This window comes from Triturus cristatus, chromosome 7 (assembly GCF_964204655.1).
Source record: "Triturus cristatus chromosome 7, aTriCri1.1, whole genome shotgun sequence".
Lineage (NCBI taxonomy): Eukaryota > Metazoa > Chordata > Amphibia > Caudata > Salamandridae > Triturus > Triturus cristatus.
Window position 1 is genome coordinate 240595028 of NC_140590.1, and position 23019 is coordinate 240618046.

The 23019-nt window shown below is 42.0% G+C and overlaps 1 protein-coding gene across 1 annotated transcript in view; it reads right to left on the reverse strand.

Moving 5' to 3' along the window:
• The window catches only part of LOC146809308 (alpha-tectorin-like), a 332591-nt gene that overhangs the window by 53817 nt on the left and 255755 nt on the right, over positions 1-23019 (reverse strand). The window contains exons 19-22 of the mRNA XM_085616115.1: positions 17365-17935; positions 9723-10315; positions 7496-8057; positions 6655-6854 (exon numbers count right to left, since the gene is read on the reverse strand). Coding sequence (XP_085472241.1) covers positions 6655-6854; positions 7496-8057; positions 9723-10315; positions 17365-17935 — 1926 coding nt within the window. The remainder of the gene's footprint in view (positions 1-6654; positions 6855-7495; positions 8058-9722; positions 10316-17364; positions 17936-23019) is intronic.

Here is a 23019-nt window from a genome sequence, read left to right on the forward strand (position 1 = left end):
TGTCTTTACTTGATATTGATGATGATGCTGACGAATATGTCTTTGATCCCCAAGAGAAATTTGATGATGACCTCCTTGATGAGGACCTGGGGCAATCTAGCAACAACTCTGTCTCTATTAAAGACCGTCAGGGTCTGAGATGTTTAACCCCTCAAAGATCACCCATCCTAGAGGTTCATATTGGTGGCCTTTAGATCATGTATCTAAATTTATTAAGGCCTGGATAAGGAAACCCCTCGAAAGAGATTCTCGCAATCCCTTTTTGGATAACAAGGGTGGCATGACTCCCAACCTTGACCCTGAACTTCTGACTTTCCTATTCAAGACCGGTAGAGATCCTCGCAAGGGCCTGGAACGCTGCCTTAAGCAGTGCCAGGACAAACTATTAGACACACTTGGTCCCCTTGCCAGGATCTTGGACCTAGCTGAGGAGTCCTCAATGAATGGGATCCTGGTTGAAACTGAACTCCTACGTGGTTGGAGCCAACGTGCCATTTGCCTGCTTGGAAACGCTAACGCCAATCTAACCGCTGAAAGACAAAGGGCAATATTAATGCGCATGAACCCCAAGTTGGGAGATCTAGCGAACAAAGATGGTCAAGTAGACCCGAATGGTCTACTCTTTTGAGAGACCTTCATTAAGACACTTGGTAAATACATCTCCACATGCTCCGCCTTTAACAAAGCCCAAACAAACATGAGACGCATGTTCGGAGGAAGAGTTTTTGGATGGGCTGTCAGGGCAGGACCAGCTGCGAGGCGTGGATATAACAGGTCCTTTTACCAACAAAACCAATGCGGTTTTTCAAGATACTATCAGGGGAATAACAGCTTCTTCCCCCAGAGAGGCTGCAACAGTCGAACACGAGGCGGAAACAATTGAGGAAGATTGCAAGATCAAGGACAACAAGGTAAGGAATTCTCCTCCTGGTTCTTCTCCCAAAGGTAGGGGGAAGGCTCTCTCTTTTCAGCCACAATTGGTCATCCAGAATGAATGATGCCTGGGTCCTAGAGACTAAAAGGTTTCAAAATAGATTTTATTACTACTCCTTATAAGACCAAACAACCCAGAGAACTTTCACTAGACCAAGAACAATCCACGCTAGTAGATGCCGAAGTGAGTCAAATGTTAGCCAAAGGGGTGATTCTTATTGTTTCAAACATTGGTCCGGGCTTTGTGAGCACAATCTTTCTTGTGAAAAAGAAAGAATAGGGCTGGCGCCAATAAATCTAAAGGAATTAAACTCCTTCCTTGTATAAAGACACTTCAAAATAGAGGGTATACATCTTCTGAGAGATATTCTCCAAGAGGGAGATTGGCTCATAAAAATAGACCTCAAGGACGTCTAGTTTACAATCCCTATGGACCCAGATTCTCAGAAATACCTAAGGATTGTATGGAGGAATACAACCTACCAGTTTCGCTGTCTCCCCTTCGGCCTATCCTCAGCTCCTTGGTGCTTCACCAAGGTCCTGAGGCCAGTGGTCACCTCTTTAAGGAGAAGAGGAGTACGTCTGATTATCTACCTAGATGACATCTTATTGATGTCTCAAAGCTAGGAAGAATTACTGACTCACATGAAATGGACTGTAGATCTCCTAGAGAGTCTAGGTTTCATTATCAATGTAGAGAAAGCCATTATGACTCCTTCACAAAACCTCTAACTCAATTACAACTTCACTCGAAGAAATTATCAAAAATAAAGAAAGAAGTTTCCTATGTTTTGTCCAAAGACACAGTGAACCTGAGGGAACTAGCAAGGATAGTAGGGCTCTTATCTTCATCCATTCAAGCAATTTCCCCAGGGCCCCTTCACTACAGGGCCTTACAGAGACTAAAATCTTCAGGACTGAAGAAAGGTCTTTGGTACTCGAACATTGTTCCGCTGTCTCTGGAAGCTCGAGAGGATCTCCTATGGTGGCGTAACAACCTAGACAGTTGGAATGGGAAAGCAATATTCGGGAATACTCCAAATCACACACTGGAATCTGATGCGAGCAATCTAGGCTGGGGGTACCAGACTAGGAAAAATAGAAACTGGGGGGAAATGGTCCCAGGAGGAACTCACTCTACACATAAATTGCTTGGAGATGTTAGCCAGCCTGAACACACTAATGAGCTTCAAGTCTACCCTGAAAAACAGTGTAGTTCTAATCTAATTAGACAATTTCACAGCCGTCTTGAATGAATGAATGAATGAAGGAAGATTTATTTAGCGCAACTAAGCCCGAAGGCATCAAGGCGCCTAACAACAGGATCAAACAGACCAGAGCTACTCCTACGGATAGGCCTTGGCAAAGTGCCACGTCTTTAATGCCTTTCGAAACATAGGGAGATTATGCTGGAATTTAATTTCAGTAGGGCAGGAGTTCCACAATTTTGGAGCTAGTAACGAGAAGGCTCTCCCTCCCCATTTAGCTCTTTGAAAGCGGGGAACTTCTACATCAACCGATTAGGGGGAGCAAGGTCAAAGCTTCTAGCAGATCTAGCCAAGAAGATTTGGTATTTCTGTTGGAATCACAAAATAATTCTGAGGGCAGAATTCTTCCCAGGCCATCTAAACACAAGGGCAGATTGGAACTCAAGGTTCCTAAGAAACTCCAGTGACTGGAAACTGAATCCTTCGGTTTTCCACAGAGTTCAAGATCTGTGGGGTCCCTTCGAGATAGATCTCTTTGTCAGCAGGCTGACCTTTCAGATAAATCTTTTTTACAGTCGGAGGCCAGACCCACTAGCAACTGCAGTGGACGCTCTTCTCCAACCTTGGGACATACAGAATTGTTATGCCTTCCCTCCTTTCGCACTAATCCAGAGAGTTCTCTTGAAAGTTCGAAGGGAGCGTTGCCGCATTGTTCTAATTACTGCTTTTTGGAATTCTCAAATATGGTTCCCAGGCGTGATGGCACTGGCAGTAGGAACTCCACGCCTTATCCCAGGGAGTTTGGACCTCCTTCAGGGCCCAGATGGAGAGGTACATCCTCTTCTCTTAGAAGGAAAGATTAACCTTCTTGCCTGGAAGATCTCAGGGGTTCAAGAAGATACTCGGGCCTTTCAGGAGAGGCTAAAAACCTATTGGATGAGTCATGGGCTCCGGGAACAAGGAGAAGATACATCGGTGCGTGGAAAAAATGGTGTAGTTGGTGCATGGAATGGGTATGGATCCCGTGGATGCACCTGTTGTAGAGGTAGCAAACTACTTAGGAGACCTTTTTGAATCAGAACTTTCCTATAGAACAGTAAATTGTTACAGATCAGTGATTTCTGCAGGACATTCCTTGTTAAATGACTTCCCTATCGGTACTGACCCCCTAGTTCGTAGAGTGATGAAAGGAATAAGACAGAAACGTCCTCTTAAAGCCAAATATGATTCATTATGGAACGTAAATCTTATCTTCGACCTTTTTACATCCTGGCCTGATAACCTTTTCCTTACAAGGAAACAACTTTCCATTAAGTTAGCTACACTACTTTGCTTAATATCCTTTAGACGAGTTTCAAACGTTAAAGCATTAGGCATTTCTAAAAGGATTTATTCACCTGATGGTGTATGTTGTATATATGTGCTTGCTTTGTTATGGCTACTTGGGGTCAGTAGTCCATTCTTTGTGTTTATGTCTTCTCAACCTCCCTTATTACCTATGAGTGTTCTATCTGGTTTGTGAATGTTCCAGTCTTGGCAGTTGATGGTCTGGTCAGCTAGGGAAGTGCTTTATCTCTGCTGTGCTATCTTAATAAATCTATCTTACAACCTGAAGACGTGTCCTGATGCCTACTTAAACCACCTACAACATTTTGGCGACGATTTGGCTGACCAGACCAAGGCAGAAGCACAGCGCAGCACGAGAAACACTTCGCATCAAGAACCCAAGACACGCACCTACCATCAATTTCTGGGAGAGTAATTTGTTTAATTGCAGCATTAACAGAGAGTTGCTTAAAAGCAAGTGTGGCAGGTATATTTATAGACAAAAAGAAGGGAAAATAAAATCAGACTTAAGTCATAAGAGACTTGCCACTGTTAAAATGGCGAAAGACTGTAATTTCAAGATGAAATGCAAATGGAAAATATTGCAACTCTTACCCTGTTTCTGGTAAAAGTAAGGACTGAGGAACTGAGTCTTGGACCACGACTGGGAGAGGACAATGGTAGTCCCAGGACCGGCGAAACCAGAAACCGCGAGAGGACAAGAGATGTCCCAGCACCATAAGGAGACGAAGACAAAGGAAAAGGGGAAAAATGTGAGAACTAAGTTCCAACCTATCTAGCGGGAGACAACAGATGTCATAAAATCAGTACCGGGATAGGAAAAGAAAGGAAAAATGCGTCATTTGACCAGGAGAGTTCACGACCTAGAGTTGTGACGACAAGAGTTCCAGTACCACGAGACAAAATCGTGACATGCAGGTTCTTTCTACCGGGACAAATGTTCCCCGATTAGAGCCGGGCTTTTTAGCCCTTAGTACTGAGACAGTTTGTCAACAAAGAAATTTAATTTTAAGTCTAATGTAGAGGCCCGAACTACATCGAGAGGTCTTTAACCCAAGAAAAGAACCAGAACGTCATTTTAGACTGTAAGAAATATGGCTAAAATTTTTCTTAGGGAGCATTCTTCCAGAACTGTTGAGCATTAGAGGCTTTTGTTGAACTTTTATATCTTCAACTGTGTGCAGTAAGCCGCGACAGACGAAAAGCTGATTGGAGAACGTAAGCTGTCTCTTCCCGTTTTTGATGGCCACAAGGACGGATTGTAGAGAGTAGACTGTCTCTTGTTGTTTTTCGTCAATCGAAGGGAAGAAGGTGGTCATGTCATCGTGATATTCGTCATGATTCTCATTGTGATCCTCTTCTTATCCTGCCCTTTGCTTTCGTCATCTGGAAGTCCAAGAGGTCGTTGACCTCCTACATGTTTTATGTTTTCTTGCTTTTCCTTTTCTTGTTTTAAGCTTTTGTTGGGTGTTTGAAGCGTTTATTGTGTTTTCTGTAAAGGAAGAAGATATGTTGTATATATGTGCTTGCTTTGTTATGGCTACTTGGGGTAAGTAGTCCATTCTTTGTGTTTATGTCTTCTCAACCTCCCTTATTACCTATGAGTATTCTATCTGGTTTGTGAATGTTCCAGTCTTGGCAGTTGATGGTCTGGTCAGCTAGCGAAGTGCTTTATCTCTGCTGTGCTATCTTAATAAATCTATCTTACAACCTGAAGACGTGTCCTGATGCCTACCTAAACCACTTACAACAGTGTATTATTTGAGATATGGAAAAGGGCCAAAACAATGTCGGAAAACATTTTCTACCCATTCTTTTTTGACTGTCCCAAACTTTGTGTGGTAATTGCATGAAAGTGTATGAAGAGAAAATTAGTGTTTTTAGACCTATGAATAAAAATCAACTACTGATTTCTTTTGTTAAACCCTACAAGGCAATCTCTTCTGCTACTATCTTGAGATGGCTTAGAACGGTGATGTTGGAAGCAGGTATTGACTCATCCAAATATGGCGCTCAATCTTCCAGAGGGGCTATGGCCAATAAGGTTTTCTGGGGAGGAGGTTCCCTTTCAGATATCCTCAAAGCAGCAGATTGGTCAAATGCTTCCACTTTTAGATTGTATCTTAAACCTGTAGAACATGTAAGCAAAGTAGCATTGCAGAGCTTTAAACTTGCACAATGTAGCCTCCGGTCTTGTAATGAAATGACGATTCTCCAATTATCATACAGAGAGAATCTTGATTTCATTAAAGACAACGGAGGCTGACATTATCCCTCCCACCACTCCCTGGTGGATGTTTTATCAATGTTAATTTATATCAAATGTTACTTATATGGATTTATGGAAATAGTCTCTACCAATATTCCTTTTTTCTATTCTAGACTCTACATCTTTGTAAAGAAGTCATAATGACGTTTATCTTGGAAGAAGTTGTCTATCCTTTCGCAGCTCCAAGAGGAACATAGTTGGTTGCCATGGCGCTTTGTTATTGTTATTTGGAATGTGTTATCTATGATGTACTTGTTACACTTTAAAGGGCTGCATATCTTGGGCAGCAAATAAAAGTTATTGCATAATGTCAGCCTCCGTTGTCTTTCATGAAATCAAGATTCTCTCTGTATGATAATTGGAGAATCGTCATTCAGGAGTACAGGCGTGAGTTCATATTTGTGGTGACAGTAGTGCTGATTATCAAAATGAAATGAGTGTTTTCAATAGAATTTAGGTATGATTACAGAAGGCCATTGTCAACCAGTATTTTTCCTCCTACTATATGTATATTAAATAGACTATAGAATTAACTTTAAAATGTTCTCCGAAGGCTGTTTTTGAATAATTTGAGAGTTTCATCTTTGGGCTTGTTTTTGGGCTGATACTGCTATGCGTTGGGCTGAATTTGGGCTTGTACTTGGACAGCTTTGGGCTTAGGACGGGTCTCAAAATCTGGCAACTCTGAGTACAACCTCTACCCGATCCCCCTCTCCCCCATGCCCTTCCATTAGCCAGCCTTGGGTGCGGACTGGCAGGGTTTTTTTGTTGTCCATATAAAAGGTTCAGTCACATATTTGCATGGAGTCTCCCAGCTGATAGGAGAGGCCTGATGAAGTACATACCAGTAGCTAGGATAGCGCTGCTGCTGTGGTTCTAGGATCATGGTGTACTCACGTCATAGTAGAGCCCCTCGTGCTGACAGCCGCACTGCTCCGCTCTGACGCAGCTGTCTCCGCTTCTCATGTATCCGCCATCACAGACGCAGCCCTCGGAGCAGGTCGCACCGCAGTGCGGTAGGAGGGAGGTGGCACTGCACGTGTCATGGCACTGCAGCCCGCACAGCTCGTAGTGACTGTTTACTGGGCACTGAAGGCCTGCAGGAGGACAACACACGAAGAGTAACAGTTCAGTTCAGCGTGCTAGTTGTTTGCGTGAATGCTTGACTCTACTATGAGCAGAATTCTATCTTCGTGTTAAAATGAAAATTAAAAAGTGGAATGCTTGAGTGGGACTTCATGTTGGTCTCTTCATCACATGCAGCTACACCAGCGCGGGGCTGCACACATCAGAGCAAGCTCACTGCACAGTGTCATAGCTAGCCCATTGGCCGCCTCTATCGGTCCCTGGGTATACCGCCCGTGGTGGCTGCATTAAAGGGGGGTGATGGCGCGGGTTTCGTTGCAGTCTCCACCCACCGCTCTTATATGCTGTCTTGGGCGGCAATAGCAAGCACCCCCCCATGGCAAATGCTTTGAGGAGCGCAGGGTGTGTGTGCTTGCTAATGCCACCCAAGATGCCATGTAAGAGGGGCGGGGGGAAACCGCCGCCCCCAAATCTCTTGCCCCACTTGCTACGCCACTGTCACTGCAACAAAATAGGACGCTAAAGAATAAACCTCCTCATTACATGAGATTGCACCTGCAGACTATCTTTAGCCTTCTCTCTCAGTTAGCTACTAATATACATACACACTAATAATGGCAATATTCAGGCACAAGAAGAATGTGTCTCTCACCACAGAATGAGTCATTTCTCCAGCTGTCAATGGTCAGATTGGCGGCCTGGCAAACGGCTGTGTAGGACTGAACTGCCTGGCATAGGACGGTGCTGTCTCCATCAGTCATGCAGTGGTCGTAGACGCAGTCAGAATAGTAGTGATCGGAGTCGATCTTTGAGTGACAGGAGGAGAAGGGCCCTCTGGGGTCTTGGATGATCCAACAGGCTCTCTTGGAGGCCATCATCTTGTCTGCACTGCAGACTGGGCAGTCACCTGAGCAGCCGTGGTCACAGCCAGCGCTGACTTCAGAAACCCAGCTGGTACCAAAAGTGAAGGCGTTAGTAACGACAGACCCACTTCGGGTAGTGAAGTCATCGGACACCACCCCGTTGAAGTTCCCACATAGACCACTGGTTTGGCCTTGGAATAGAACAGGAAGTGTGATGAAGACGCTGTAGACCATGTCATAGTTGACTGTCAGGCCGAAGTCTGTTTTCAGCACCGTGTAGTCGCCACTTTTGTAGATGACGATTCTTCCACTGTTGACATTCACTGGCAGAGTCTGAATGATTCCATTGATCTGATGGAGAAAGTTACAGGAAGTGGCTCGTTATTAAAGGTGATGGTTGCTTTCGCCATATTACAAATCAGCAAATAAATGAACTCCTATTTTATATACTGGGATGGTTATGTTTTTTTTTAAAGTGCTTTCTTTCGTGATATTTAGATATCCAATGAATATCTCTTTGACCCTGAAGCTATGACCGCTAAGTGCTAGAACCTGGAGTCATCATCAAATGCTCACATTTCTGCTGCCGCGTGGATAACCTCATATCAGCAGAGCCCGCCCTGGCGCTCGTTGTATCAAGATGGAATCCTCTTGTCTAAATCAGAGGAAACCCACACTCAATGTATTGCTTAGCAGCCGGATGGTAAATTCTAATTTGGATTGCACAAAAAAGACAATGAGACTGAAATAGTTTATGTTGCTGGTGTGTATTTTCCTCCAATCCAAATGCAAATGACTGTGTGACTCATAAAAAGAGCAGACGACGCTGTGCTTAATTGTGTGTGTAAACATTAAAAAATATATACAAAAGGCACCATAAATGCTCATTGGTTCCTTGTGGACTCTATTAGTATGACGCATACTGACCCTGGTCCCCAGGGGTGCAGAGAACTGCCCTTGTGACATTATACATGTATGGATAACCTCGCATAATAAAAGTAACTGCACATTTATAACATTTACAGCTCAGCATAAACCTGCCCCAACTAGATTTATTTTCCTTGCAAGTGACTTGTATAACTGTTTCTGCTGTGGTGAGCTCCTCAACAATCCAGCATGCAGTTAGCTATTTTACACATATAACGCACCCCAAGCTGTGCTCTCGCGAGAATATCTGTTTCTTAACTCGATTTACCATACCATAACCAAGCTACACAAGACTGGAAAATAAATGAAAGAATGAAAGTTCACACATAAGCATATTCAATATACGAAGTTGTTATAACCTGTTGTGTTATGTGCATCTTCCTCATTGCTACTCTGTCCCTTGCTGCTCAGCCATGTGTGTGATGTCACTTAGAATGTTGGGTGTGAGGGACTGGAGGAGTTGGCAGTTGAAGGAGATGGGGCTGAGCAGCAGGGAAGCTGCTCCTGGTGGGGCTCCTCTGGAGATCTGAGGCCTTACTGATGATCTTTATATGAACTTTGTTACCTGTCAAATAAACCTACAATCTGTTCTAAGCGGCCTGTCCACGAGACATCTTTAATTATTACACTGGCGACGAGGATGGGATTTATTACAGAAGTCTAGAAAAAAAATCATATTAAAATGTTCTCAGATATGCACAACTTACACAAGTAAAGATGTCAACACCTATCCCAGCCAGAAATCAGAATTGTGTTCTAAAAGCAGGTGACCTATTAGGCAAACCTAACAACCTGCCTTGAGCTGTGATAAGCTAACCATCATTGTGAGTAGCACAAACATGAAGAGAGACCGTATCCAACAAAGCACAGTGACGTGGAGCAAAGCATAATTTTCCCCCAACAAAGAAAATTATGTTTTTATCCATGTTACTGAAGTCGTTAGATTGCTTTGTAGATCATATATATTTATAATATCAGTGCTTCAAGGAAGAGGGTTTGCTGCTTATAAAGCATGGGTAAATAATTAATAAGGAAGTATGTGCAAAGGAGGTATAGATTAGGATTACTTCATTCAGACTTGTCACTTACCTGAACTCTACCAGTCTTCCCACTCTGGAGATGTATCTGGGTCTGATACACAGAAACGAAGACCTCCTTGGTCACTGCCACCTGCAGGCCCTGCAACCTTTCATTCTTCACCTCCACTCTGAAGAAGGGCAGAGAACCATTGGAACCTTGGACTTCAGACAAGACGTACTTGCAGGTGCCCTGGAAATCAAACCTTCTCCCATCGAAGCTGGTGTAATGAGGGTCTCCTGAGGCCTGGCAGATACCATCAGGCAGAACATGGCAGCCATAGACGCCTTCTACAGTGGTGCAAGTCTCACCAGTGGCACAAGATGAAAGTGAACACTGGACAGTCCTGGTGGAGCCATCACACCGGCACAAAGTCTGGCAGTTGTCCTGTTTCCAGAAAGTGTCTCCTGCTCTGTAGTATTTGCCATTTTCTGTGCAGCCGCACTGACTCTGAGGCACACAGTCAGTGCCACTTAGAACAAACCCGCTATCACACTGGCATCCTTCCTTGCAGTCACTGAGGCAGACGGTTGAGGCATTGGCACAGGTAGCAGGGCAAGAAGATCCACATAACTCGTACGTCTGATTACTGGGACACGTAATGTCTGGAAAAATCATAATGCCATTAAATTGATAAGGACATGGATACTTTATGCTATTCATTGCCCAACTAACTGAGACTCATGCCGAATAGTTCTGATCACCACGCCCCCCCTGACACTCCCTGTGGATGCCGGGCATGAAAACTAGCTTGACAGCACATCTGCACACTGGACACGTGTCTAAGGCAAGCCCATCTGCACCTGTCCGCACTCAGACAGCACTCAGCCCCAGCCCCCCTGCCGGATTTCCCCTCACCCCACTAAGATGATCAGTTACTCAAGGATGGAACTCTTTAGCCTTAACTACCTGGGAAAGAAGTGCCATGGCCCTATTTTGACCCCTTTAATTCCATGGAAGCCCCAATGTGTCTGCTTTGTAACCTTTCCGTAACTAATCATAAAGTCAGGATTTTCAATCCTTTTAGCCGCACGCTGAAGAGTGAGGACTGTCACAATCTCATCGCTGAGCCTTCCATAAGCTCACACATTACCTTCTGTACGCTAAGAAACGCCAGATCATTTCTAAAAAAGAAAATCAAATTTGCTCATTTTTTTAGAGCCCAAGACCGTAGGTTTCATAATCAAAACTTGGGCCAAAGCCACATCAGACTAAGACCTGGTCTCTGCAATTCCAGCCAGTAACTCCATCTTTAGGCTGGACCATGATGAGTAGCGGGGTGGGGGCCACGCCATAATCTACCATGAGCACATTAAAGCCACATCTTCCGCCGTTCCCTCCACCTTGGAATGCGAAGCACTGTCCCTTCAAAATTGAATTCAGTAAAAATTATTCATTTAACGGTCTACCTGTTTATTGCCCCCAGGAGGCAATAAACATTCGTCCAAGCCTTTAGTCAGCTAATGGAAACCAAGAAATATTCAATTCAGTCCGCGGGTACTGCAATTTCCCTTTGGAAAATGCGCTAGACAAAGACTCTAGTCTGAAGCACTCATTGATATGATGACCAGCCTAGAACAGGTGATTAAGAGCCCCACTCATTTTGGCAGGTCATCTGCTAGATGGGATTTTCACTGACAACTTCACCCTACCACTATGCTTCCACTCATGGTCTGATCACATGGCGATTATGATTAATCTGCAAATATTAGCCAAACCTTTGATGCCTAACACTCCTACTTCCAGTAGAATACGGTGCTCCTGATGTAATATAGATGCACCCACACTAAACTCAGCTCTAGCGCCAACTCTGCCTAAGAATCCAACAACCTCGATATTGCCACCACTAATTTTAATCGCTGGATTAACTCCACAGTAAATGTACTTGGGCTGGAGAAAGCCCATAAAAGCCATAGAGCCAATCCTTCTGAGCCTTAGGGCCAGATGTATCAAACAGTTTTACCCATTCTGTGTCTAAGGGAAAATGAGTTCATAAATATGGCCCTTAGTTCTCTAAAAAATCTTAGACCCCAAAAACAACTATGCCATAGGCAACAACGCAGGTGGAGACCAGATTATGACACCACAGACAAAGAAACTTTCAAATGCACTATCACAAAGAATAAAAAAGTGATTTAAAAGGAAAAAAACTGGCCATTTCATGCACAAGATCAAGGCAGCTAAAAACACCTCTAAGGAGTTGTTTGCCACAGTAAGAAACTGGCCAACCTCTCAGATAAAAAGCCCAACATGGCCAATCAATCCTTTAGCAACTCATTAGCCTCCTTCTTTCATGCCTAAGTTAAAAATGTGAAGAAAGTAAACGTAATGGGGCAAATTGGTTCTGTCGGGGGGTCAATTACTTAGAGTACATAGCAAAAGCTTATAGGTATCAAAATCAATGATTTGCAAAGAACAAAGTATAACACACACCAGAAAAATTGAGTCAATCAAATTTTAAGAAAAGATCCAAAGTTGATCAAAGGCTGTCGCAATTTACACTTTCAATTGCAAATGTGAAATATGTGACTGTCGTGAGCAGTGACATGTGGTAAATGGTGATCGACTACTATATAACAAAACAATTGTAAACAATGTGACGAGGAGGGTAAAAAAATCATAAAAGTCCTTATTATTTTACACATATGCTTAATAATCCAATGACTAATGGGACTGTATTCTTAAGCTTTGTGTGGACATAGGTAGTACGCCAACGTTTCGACCCTGTGTGTCGCGCAAAAGTGTATGCGTCAAGGTGGGTCTTCCTCAAGGCAGGAGGGGGAGAAGTGGCAGCCCAAAAGTAAATTCTAACTTGGCCCTGTGATGAAAGATTCTTGGTCAGGTAAGTGTGGCAGAATAAATCAAAAGGAACTCCACCAGCCGGATTGGAGCCTGATAGAAATAATGAGTTAAACATCCAACAGTCAGTTTGGGAAATAATTTGTGCCAGTCCGAAGTATTTCGTGATCTGGAATTGAGAGCGTCCTTCCGTCCCTCAGTGTTTGCAGAAAATGCTGCAGATGTTTAACTCATTATTTCTATCAGGCTCCAATCCGGTTGGTGGAGTTCCTTTTGATTTATTCTCCCACACTTACCTGACCAAGAATCTTTCATCGCAGGGTCAAGTTAGAATTTACTTTTGGGCTGCCACCTCTCCCCCTCCTGCCTTGAGGAAGACCCGCCTTGACGCATACACTTTTGCGCGACACAAAGGGTCGAGACATCGGCGTACTACCTATGTCCACACAAAGCTTAAGAATACAGTCCCATTCGTCATTGGATTATTAAGAATATGTGCAAAATAATAAGGACTTTATTGAATTTTTTCCCCTCCTCATCACATTGTTTACAATTGTTTTTCTATATAGTATTCTATCACCATTTACCACATGTCACTGCTCACCACAGTCACATATTTCACTCTTGCAATTGAAAGTGTAAATTTGCGACAGCCTTTAATCAACTTTTGATCTTTTCTTAAAATTTGATTGACTCAATTTTTCTGGTGTGTGTTATACTTTGTTCTTTGCAAATCATTGGTTTTGATACCTATAAGCTTTTGCTATGTGCTCTAAGTAATTGAGCCCCCGACAGAACCAATTTTCTTTTTTGAATAAGTAAAAAATGTGAGCATCATCTCCTTGGCCAATAGTAGGCATTCTTCTCTCCTTCCGGTTGGAGCAGGCCCTCTCAATGGACCCTGAGTCATGTAATCTACCTCAGTGTCCAGCTAAAGAAGGTACGTCTGAAAGTAGTCCAGTGGTTTTGTCATCTTTTTCCCAAGTATCATATGATCAGGTCCAGAGCCTTCTCAATATACTAAAATCTGGCTCCCTGGATGCATGTCCACCCAAAACAATTGGCGCAAGAGATTACAGCCCTTCACCTAACCAACATTTTTAACCTCATGTTCAGAACCGGCTACTTCCTCAAACAATGGAAACACGCCTCACTCCTTCCCCTTCTGAAAAACCCAATTTCGACACCCTCAGATCCTCATAATTATCAACCTATCTCTTGCCTTTCTTACCCAGCAAAGATGGTAGAAAAGGCCACTAATCCAGAACTAACCATATTTATTAACAAGAATGGCCCTCTTGATCCAACTCAGTTCAGGAACAGAAGCGAGCATAGCACAGAACTGGCTCTGATTGTGGCTTCTGAACAAGTCAGATACTTGCTTGACAAAGGAGGGAATGCTGCTCTAATTCTGTTGGACCTCTCACAGGCATTTGATACAGTCAATCATTTTCTATTGATTGACCGCCTCCACTCCATAGGAATCAGGGGACTGGCGTTCACCCTCCTGAATTCATTCTTCTCAGAGCGAGAACAATTCGGCATGCTGGATGAATTCACATCACCTCAGCCCTACACTTTTTAATCTCTACGTTATCCCTTTAGCTAATCTCGACTAAACATTTGCTTTCTCTGCAGTATCCCATGCCAACGACACCCAGATTCTCGTCTCAGTTGCTAGTAACCACTAGGACACGGCATCCAGATTCCACAAATGCATGGAACAGGTCAGTAGTTGTCTGAGAGAAAACTGCTTGAAACTGAACTTGGGTAAAACCAAATTACTCCTGTTTGGCAAGAACAGTTCTTTTTGGTCCCCTGCCTGGTGGGCTCAGGATTTGGGAACCCTACCCACACCTGTAACAAAAGTTAAGAACCTTTGAATTTTATTTGAGAATACTATCTCGTTTAAAAATCAGATCAATGCCATCACGTCCTCCTCCTTCATTATCCTGAAACTACTCAGCAAAGTGTTCCCATTCATTCCTCATGAGCTATAGAAAACAGTAGTAGGAGCTCTTGTTCTGTCTAAATTGAATGACTGTAATGCTCTCTTTATCATCCTGCAAAAACAACTTCTGAACAAACTGCATATCTTACAGAATGCGGCATCCCAGTTCCTAATGGGGATTTCCACACATCACTTGGCCATGCAAGTCCTGGTCCAACTTCATTGGCTTCCTATAAGGAAGCGGATTGATTTCTAAAACTCTGTGTATTGCATTCAGGGCACTGCACGATTCTGGCCTGACTACCTTATATACAAGTTCCACTGGTATGCCCACCCAGATTCTTACGATCATCCATGGCTAACCTTGTACTAGTCCCAAGATTCAGACTCGCAAACAGGGGTGGCAGAAGCTTTGTGACCTGCAACTCCAAACTCTGTAACACTCTTCCCCTTCCTCTAAAAACTCCATAGGCCTGCTTTCTTGTAGGGAAGCTCTTAAAACACGGCTTTCCAGCCAAATAGCTTCTACTGCTTTCATCTGCTCAGGATCTCTTCTCTCTCCTATGAATAAGTTCTCTTCTCCCTCTCTTCTGTCTTCTTCCCTACCTGGTCCTAGTGCCTACACGCTGTCGGGCATGAGTGCGCTTTAAAAACTTAATTTACATTTCATTTTTCATTTGATTACATTACAACAAGAAATACAGCATACTGCTACCACTGCTACTACTGCCACTATTACTACTACTACTACCACTACTACTAATAATAACAATACTCATAATATTAATACTAGTACTACTAAATAGATGTTTCTGTGGTTCTCATGCCTTAGGAAGCAATATATAAAACAGGTATGTGGAAACATTCACTCACTGGTTTATTTATTTAATTTGTAAAGCACCCGAATCACCCCAGCTGGGGTATCTCCGTGCTATGACTGCCATTACCAACCAAGGGGGGATGAATCAGAACAGTCTGGTTTTCAGCAGCTTTCTAAAAACCAGGAGGTTTGTGCATTGACGCAAGTGAATAAGAAGTTGGTTCCAATAGAATGGGGCAAGGTGGGAGAAAGCTTTACCATCCATGCAAGCTTGTTTAAAGCAAGGGATATGGAGGAGAGCTTTGGATCCTGACCGGAGGGGCCTAGATGGTATATATCTGGCCAACTTATCTGTCAGATAGCTGGGACCAGGCTGTTAAGGGATTTGTAGACCATACAACAGCTCTTGGATTTAATCCTCTTTCGCACCGGAAGCCAGTGAAGATTTTGGAGAGAAGAGAGTCAGTTCTAGGAGGGGCATCAGTCACCAAGTGGGCCGCCGTGTTCTGGACTACCTGCAATTTTGTTAAGGAGGTTTCCTTGGCTGAAATCAGCAGCCAAGCCAGGCGGCTTAGGACCAATACCTGGATCAAGGCTTTCCCTGTGGAGAATGGCAGGAGAGGAAAGACTCTTCGAAGGAGACTAAGTATGTGAAAGCAGGCCCAGCAGTAGTGGTAGCTTGCTCCTCCAGAGTTAGTTTATGATCTATCTGAACTCCTAGGTTCTTTACCACCTGTTTAGGGGATGGGGCAGAGCCTAGTTCCTCTGGCCACCAACTCGGAGACCACCTCACTGCTGCTTCTCAAAACAACAGTCCACGATGACTTTCATACCCTCCGAAAAGGTGGTCTGAATGTTGGGGTTGATTTTGTCAAAGGAGAGAGGAAGTTGAGTGTCATCGGCATAGGAGATAGGAATAAATCCTAGATTCCTCAGTAGCTCAGCCAAGGGAGTAACACAGATGTTAAATAAAGTAGGGCTCAAACAGGAGGCCTGAGGTACTCCCTTGGTTACTCTTGTGTTCTGCGAGCAAAAAGCGCCCAGATTGATAGTCTGGGTTCTATCGGACAGGAAATTAGACATCCATTTCAAGGCATTCCCTTGGATGCCTATGTCCCTAAGTCTCCTTAGTAGGATCTGGTGGGAGATGGTATCGACTGCTGCAGAGAGCATTATCTGCAAGCATTCGGATGTTATCAGTAACTGCTACTAATGCTGACTCATTACTTTGTCTGTGTCAAAATCCAGATCGTGAACAATCGAGACAATTTGAGGATTCAACAAATTCAGACAAGTGCTTGTTGATATGCTTTTCCAGAAGTTTGCTCTGTAGAGGGAGCAAGGAGATAGGGCGGTAGTTAGAAACATCATCCGGGGGAGCTTTAGGGTTTTTCCAGATGGGAATAATCTGTGCTGCTTTCCACTCTTATAGTCAGCAGAATTCAATAGTGTTCACTTCAATAGCAGTTGCGATTACAAAGAAGACAGAATGTGTTTTAAGACCTATTTAAGAGTTAGTATTGTTTTAATGAAGTAGAAAATAGCAGCCTGTTTTATGTGTCAGCCAAATCCATAACTTTTGTGATACAGGGATATATAGAAGATTATTTTATTCTGATTTAGTCAGATGGAGCAGGAAAGATATGTAAAAGAATACTATGTCTTGCAAACAGTCAATTTTCCCAAATATTACAAATTAGGATTACAGAGGTGAATTGAAAGGTAAAGGTGTGGTGACATGTTCACATATAATGGAATACTTCCGTCACAGAATGAAACATTTTACCTAGAAGGCTTTTTTCTATTTGGGGGTTTAAAGCAGATTATGTCCACCATTGTGCTTATTTTATTATAATATGTGCCTTAGTGGCTATTAATGGTTACTTGTGTCTAACCATGGAACCAAAAATACATTTGTTTCCCACATAGAGTCAAATTTCATGTTTTTCAGAAAACCAGGTGAGGAATGTGATATTATGGTGTATTACAGCATCCAAGCGGTAACTCATCTACAACGCCCTGGGGTAACAGAAAGGCACAATGAGGAGTGCCTTCAATAAATAACAAACATTTTTTTGACATACCACATCCAATGAAACTCCTCCATGGCTGGATGGCATTTCCACGACTCTGGCAATGGTGGGCATAATTTTGCACAATTTCACATAGTGTCTGCTGATCGCCGTCTGTTCCACACAGGTCATAAACACAATTCTTGAAGTAGACCTCAGTGTCAGGGTTGAGGCTGCTGTTAAATGGACCAGTTGGATCTTTCATGATTCCACAGTGGTTCAGGTTACCGAACTGCAACTCCATATCCTCACCACACACTGATGGATTGTCAGTGTCAATGCAGATGGAAGAAGAGTCCTTGTCTTCTTCTTTGATCCAGCTGTTTCCAAAAGTGATTGCACTGCCCACCAGGGATCCCTCAGGAATTCTGAAGTCATCACTCTTGTTCCCATTGAAGTTTCCACAAAGGCCAGCAAGAGATCCAGAGTATGCTGCAGGCACCTGCACAGCTACATAATGCCACCAGTCATAGGACACTACAAGGCCAAAGTCTGTCTGGACGACTGCTGAGGAGCCACTGTAATACACCTGGATCTTCCCAGATTGACTGGAAATTGGGAGAATATGTTGGAAGCCATTGATCTGAAATTATTGTACATAGTTTACATTAAAATACAGGAGATGCCTATAATGATTCTCTTTGTAGTTTCTTTTTTCATGTCTTACATTTTTTTTTCCTTTCATCTACAAATACACATTGCTTCTATGGCTGACAAATGTGAATCTCTACTCTCAGTCCATCTGGTACAAAGCTCAGGGAAGGTCTGTTCTTGTCATCTACATACAAAATCTACAATTGCAAAATGTAGTTTCAGTTATCAAAGATCACTAGGACCAATATTAACTAAGTTGGTGCATTCATCTTATGTTTATTCACATGAAAATTAACAATATCAAAATAACTATATTGCTGTAAAATGTAGCTGTCCATTATAGACAACTGCCTGTAGCTACTACTGAGCAGGTCCTATCATTTAGATTTGTGCACCACATAAAATAACTACTGTATTCATCCTCCATTCATTACATTTACTTCAACATTACTGATATGTATATGTATATATATATATATATATATATACATATATACACACACATACATACATATATACGCTCACCACCGTGTCAGGAGGCACCCAGGACGTGTGGCTGCAACGACGGTGAATCTTCGTTCCTTCATATATATAGATATATATATATCATCCATAAAACTGCCCCACAATGTGCCGCCAAGATGTTGAATGAGTCCATAATCATTAGGCTTGTCTCTCCACATGTTAGGGCTCATTGTGGGGCCCTTTTATGGATTATGTTATTCCTCCCGATTTGGATTCTAATGCAGGCTGTTTGCACTACGATTACCAGGTTGCTCTGAGACTCATTGGAGAAGCCCATTGGAGGGCGGTCAATTGAAATTCAGTGCAGCAGTAAGGCGAGACTGTGGATAATGCCAATGATAAAGGAAATGTTTGTTCCGAAACGCGTCAGGCGAAATTGATTAAACAAGGTGATTTATGTGGCCAATGGATGATTCTTGTCTCTTGAGTGCGCTCTCAATTTGCTAAAGCACTGTGTTTGATAAAAATATATATATATATCCAGAAAACTCCACTGCACAGCGGCTATGTCGATTCAACACAAATGGAGCACGGACCACAGCTAGATGCGCAGAATCTAGTTTATTATCTCCAAACTCTGTCAGCCATTACGCATTTCGGCTCCAGGGAGCCTTGATCACATAACACGTAGGTAAGTCACCTGACTGGTTTTATACCATTTTTTTCCCATTTTTTTCTTTCAATCGTGTTAAAGTGACAGTGCAATTGTAAACAAATACCACTTTTAAATCCACCAAACCAACCCGAAACATAACAATACCGGGCACCAATCTAACCATATTGTTGGTTACATAATATGTATAGTTTGTACAGCAATTTAAACAATTGTCTAAAATCATGGCGTAAATACCATTATGTGCAATGCAATAAAAGTTATACGAAAATAGACCTTAAAATGCCATAAAATCTATTTAAGATAGTTGAGTAAAATCGATAGCAACTGTCTTTGCAATGGCACTACATCTGTTATGAATTTAAAATATTCATCCTTTCAAGATGTATTGTGCAAATTGTTATTCAATAAATAGATAAATAAATATGTAAACGTACAAATAGATCATTATTATATGCCCAATTTTAGTTTGTTTTAAAAATTGAGAAATTTGTAAAATGTCAATTAACATATATATTAATTCATCTCTTTCATTGTGTATAAAATTATATTGCTAAACTTGAGTCTTATGCACAACTTATTTTTAGCTGTTAAATAATAGCTGTATGTCTTAACCCTACTGGTTTGCCCCAGGTATTAGTGCAATAACCCATACTAGATCGGCAGAAGCCTCTGCCGTTAGTGGTGTGTATTGGAGTGAAACAATAATTGTAAAAATCAAGGGAAGGGAAGTTTAAAATAAGATGAAAGCCTTTATCTTAAAATAAACTTTTGGGTTTGCCGTGAGATAGATGTTATCTTGTAATTTTCTACAGTTCCCATCTTGTAGAATTTTTGATATTATTCTCATTTCGCATGCTCAGTGCATAGTGTTGTGTGTCCTGGGAGTCATGATAAACTAACCCCGATAGGATCATAGCCATGTGGGCGAACAGAAATTTGTATATAAAGAGAGAAAGAGAAAGAGAGAGAAGAAGAGAAAGGAGGGGGGAAAAGGAGGAGCGAGAGAAAGAAAAAGAGAGAGAGAGCACCAAGACAGAGTGAGTGGTACTTTTAAAATAATATGTTTTAAAGACATGTTTATAGATCTTCAGTTATGTTGCGACCATTTGGATTCTTAGAATCCAATTCTAAAATATATTTGGTATCCAATTTTCATTGGGTTTCTCTCTATTACCCCCTTTCTTGTTAAAAGGTACACAGTCAATTATATAGTACCTCAAATATTTTGGATCTGCCTGGTGGAATTCGTTAAAATGTCGGGCGACCGGGTACAATGAGTCTTTGTTTTTAATGGCTCTAATATGTTGTCAAATTCTCTTGTGTCCCTGCAGCTTCGTACTTCCCACATACCGAAGCTCACAGGGGCATTCGAGGACATAAACAACAAACTCACTTTTGCATGATAGGGATTTGTTAATTTTGTATTGACTTCCCCCAAATGCTGTTTTGAAAGCTGTGGTGTTGATGCCATATTGGCATGCCATGCAGGTTCTACATTTGTAAAAACCCTTCCTTTGACTTAACCAGTTTCCCTTTGACTGATCCACTGGGTAATTCACCACTAACCTATCTTTCATATTGGGGGCCCATCTGTTGGTTATTGAAAGTCTAGGAGGCAAGGTATGACCTAATGCAGGGTCATTTTTCACCAGAGGCAAGTTGTTTTGAATAATGCGATTGATTTCTTTATGCTGTTTACTATATGCCACAATCATACTAAACTCATTGATAGATTGATCTGTGGGTTTTGTTAGTTGTTCAGAGGCATCAATACGAGTATCTGGTCCTAACTCTGGTGTTCCTAGTTTTAACAATTTCTCTCTGTTGGCTGCATTGCTTTTGGAAGTTGCAGCCTCTATGCATTTGGTATTGTACCCATGTGCAAGAAACCTACGTTTGCTTTCTAGTTGGGCTCTTTGTAGTTCACTGTCAGCGCTACAGATACGTTTTAATCTTATCATCTCCCCATATGGGATACTCTGGATGAGATGTTTTGGATATAGGCTTGTGGTGTGTAGGACTGAATTGACCGCAGTTGGTTTTCTGTGTAGTCTGGTTTCGATCCTGCACCTTTCTATGTACACCTCAACGTCCAAGAAGAGAACTTTATCAGCACTAATGTCTACAGTGAACTGTAAATTGATATCATTGTGATTTAGTTCATTAATAAAAGATATAGCTTCTGTTTTCGAGCCCTGCCAAATTAAAAACAGATCATTTATGTATCGCCACCAGCATTTCACATTTTGACCGAGGGTGTTCGCATGTTGCCTATGTAGGACCAGTTCCTCCCACCAGCCCATATGAAGACAAGCATAACTGGGGGAGAAACTGGCCCCCATAACGACTCCCCGTAGCTGTTGATACAGAACATGTTGGAATAGGAAGATTTTGTTAGAAAGGCAGAAATCTATCATATCAATGATCATTTTGTTATGGTTTTTCTGTGCAATAGGTCTTTGTCCCAAATAATACTCAACTGCCCTCAAGCCGTCTTTGTGGCTTATGCTCGTATAGAGAGCAGAGATGTCCATTGTTATTAGTAAATAGTCATTTTGCCACTCAAAGTTATGTATCTTGGTTAAAAAATCACCAGTGTCCTTTAAGTATGAGGGAAGTTTCTGGACAAAATCCTGCAAGAAATAGTCTATATATTGTGACGTATGTTCAGTCAAGCTGTTGTTAGCCGAAATGATGGGACGTCCTGCAGGTGTTATAGGGTCTTTGTGTAGCTTGGTTATAAAGTATAAGACGGGTGTCATTGGTGTGTTATTCCTCAGAAACAAATATTCGTCTTTACTTATCAAGCCCAGACCCTTCCATGCCATCAATTTCGTATAATAGTTTTCATACGTCATTTTGAGTTCAGATTGATCACATCTGCGGTAACATTCTTTATCTGATAATTGTTTCAATGCCTCTTTGATATAGTCAGCTTTGCCCCAAATTACCAGATTACCACCTTTGTCGGCGTTCCGTATAATTAAATCCTTGTTGTTTGATAACTTTTTCATTAGCTGGTGGTATTTAATTTCCTGTTTGTTGTTTGTGCCTCTTTTCTTTTTATTGATTTTGTGATTAAGTTGTTTTAATCCTGCAATGATCTGTTCGTGGTATATGTCAATGCCATCTCTGGGCATAACTGGAATGAAAGTGGAACGAGGTTTGAATATCTTTCTTTGCATGGAACTGCCAGTCTCATTGTCATTTTGCCGTTCTTGGCTCCCACATTGTGTTTCTATTTGTGCCAATGTTTCTAGGTCTCTGAGAAGTGGCATGACTTGTCTTGTAAGATTGAATTGAGGTAGTGTGAGTATATACACACACACACATATATAAGGACTTATAGATTAAAGAAAGAATTTATAATATAGTAGGGTAGGAGGACATACATCAACATTGGCACTTAGCCGAAACTGTATCCAGCATATTCTGTTCAAAATAATTGAAAATGAACCCAGGGCATAAAATGTTAGGATTCATAAAAAAAGTGATTATTGGATACAACAAGACAGACCATCACACGCTGTCACTATACGGATAGTTCAAAGGATGCAACCTTGCGAAGGAAGCCAGGGAAAAATATACACGTTGTAAACTCCCTACGACCAAGGTGGTATGCCATCCATTGGGTATGATGCCATGGGGAAATTGGAGGCGCACCAAACTTGGGAAATATACAGTGAGCAAATCCCTACCAAATAAACTATAGAATGTAAACAATTGAAAATAATTTTGAAAGACATGACAATCTTGTTTTTATCATTGAGATGAAAAATTGGTAACTATTATGAATGGTTGAACTACATATCCCACAATGCCTCATTATGGGTCAGGTAGGCAGCTATATATAAATTGAAAGTAAACTAGACTCAATAAACCCTGATCAAGACCATGAAAGTCGAAACGCGTTGGTGATGGTGGCAATGAAA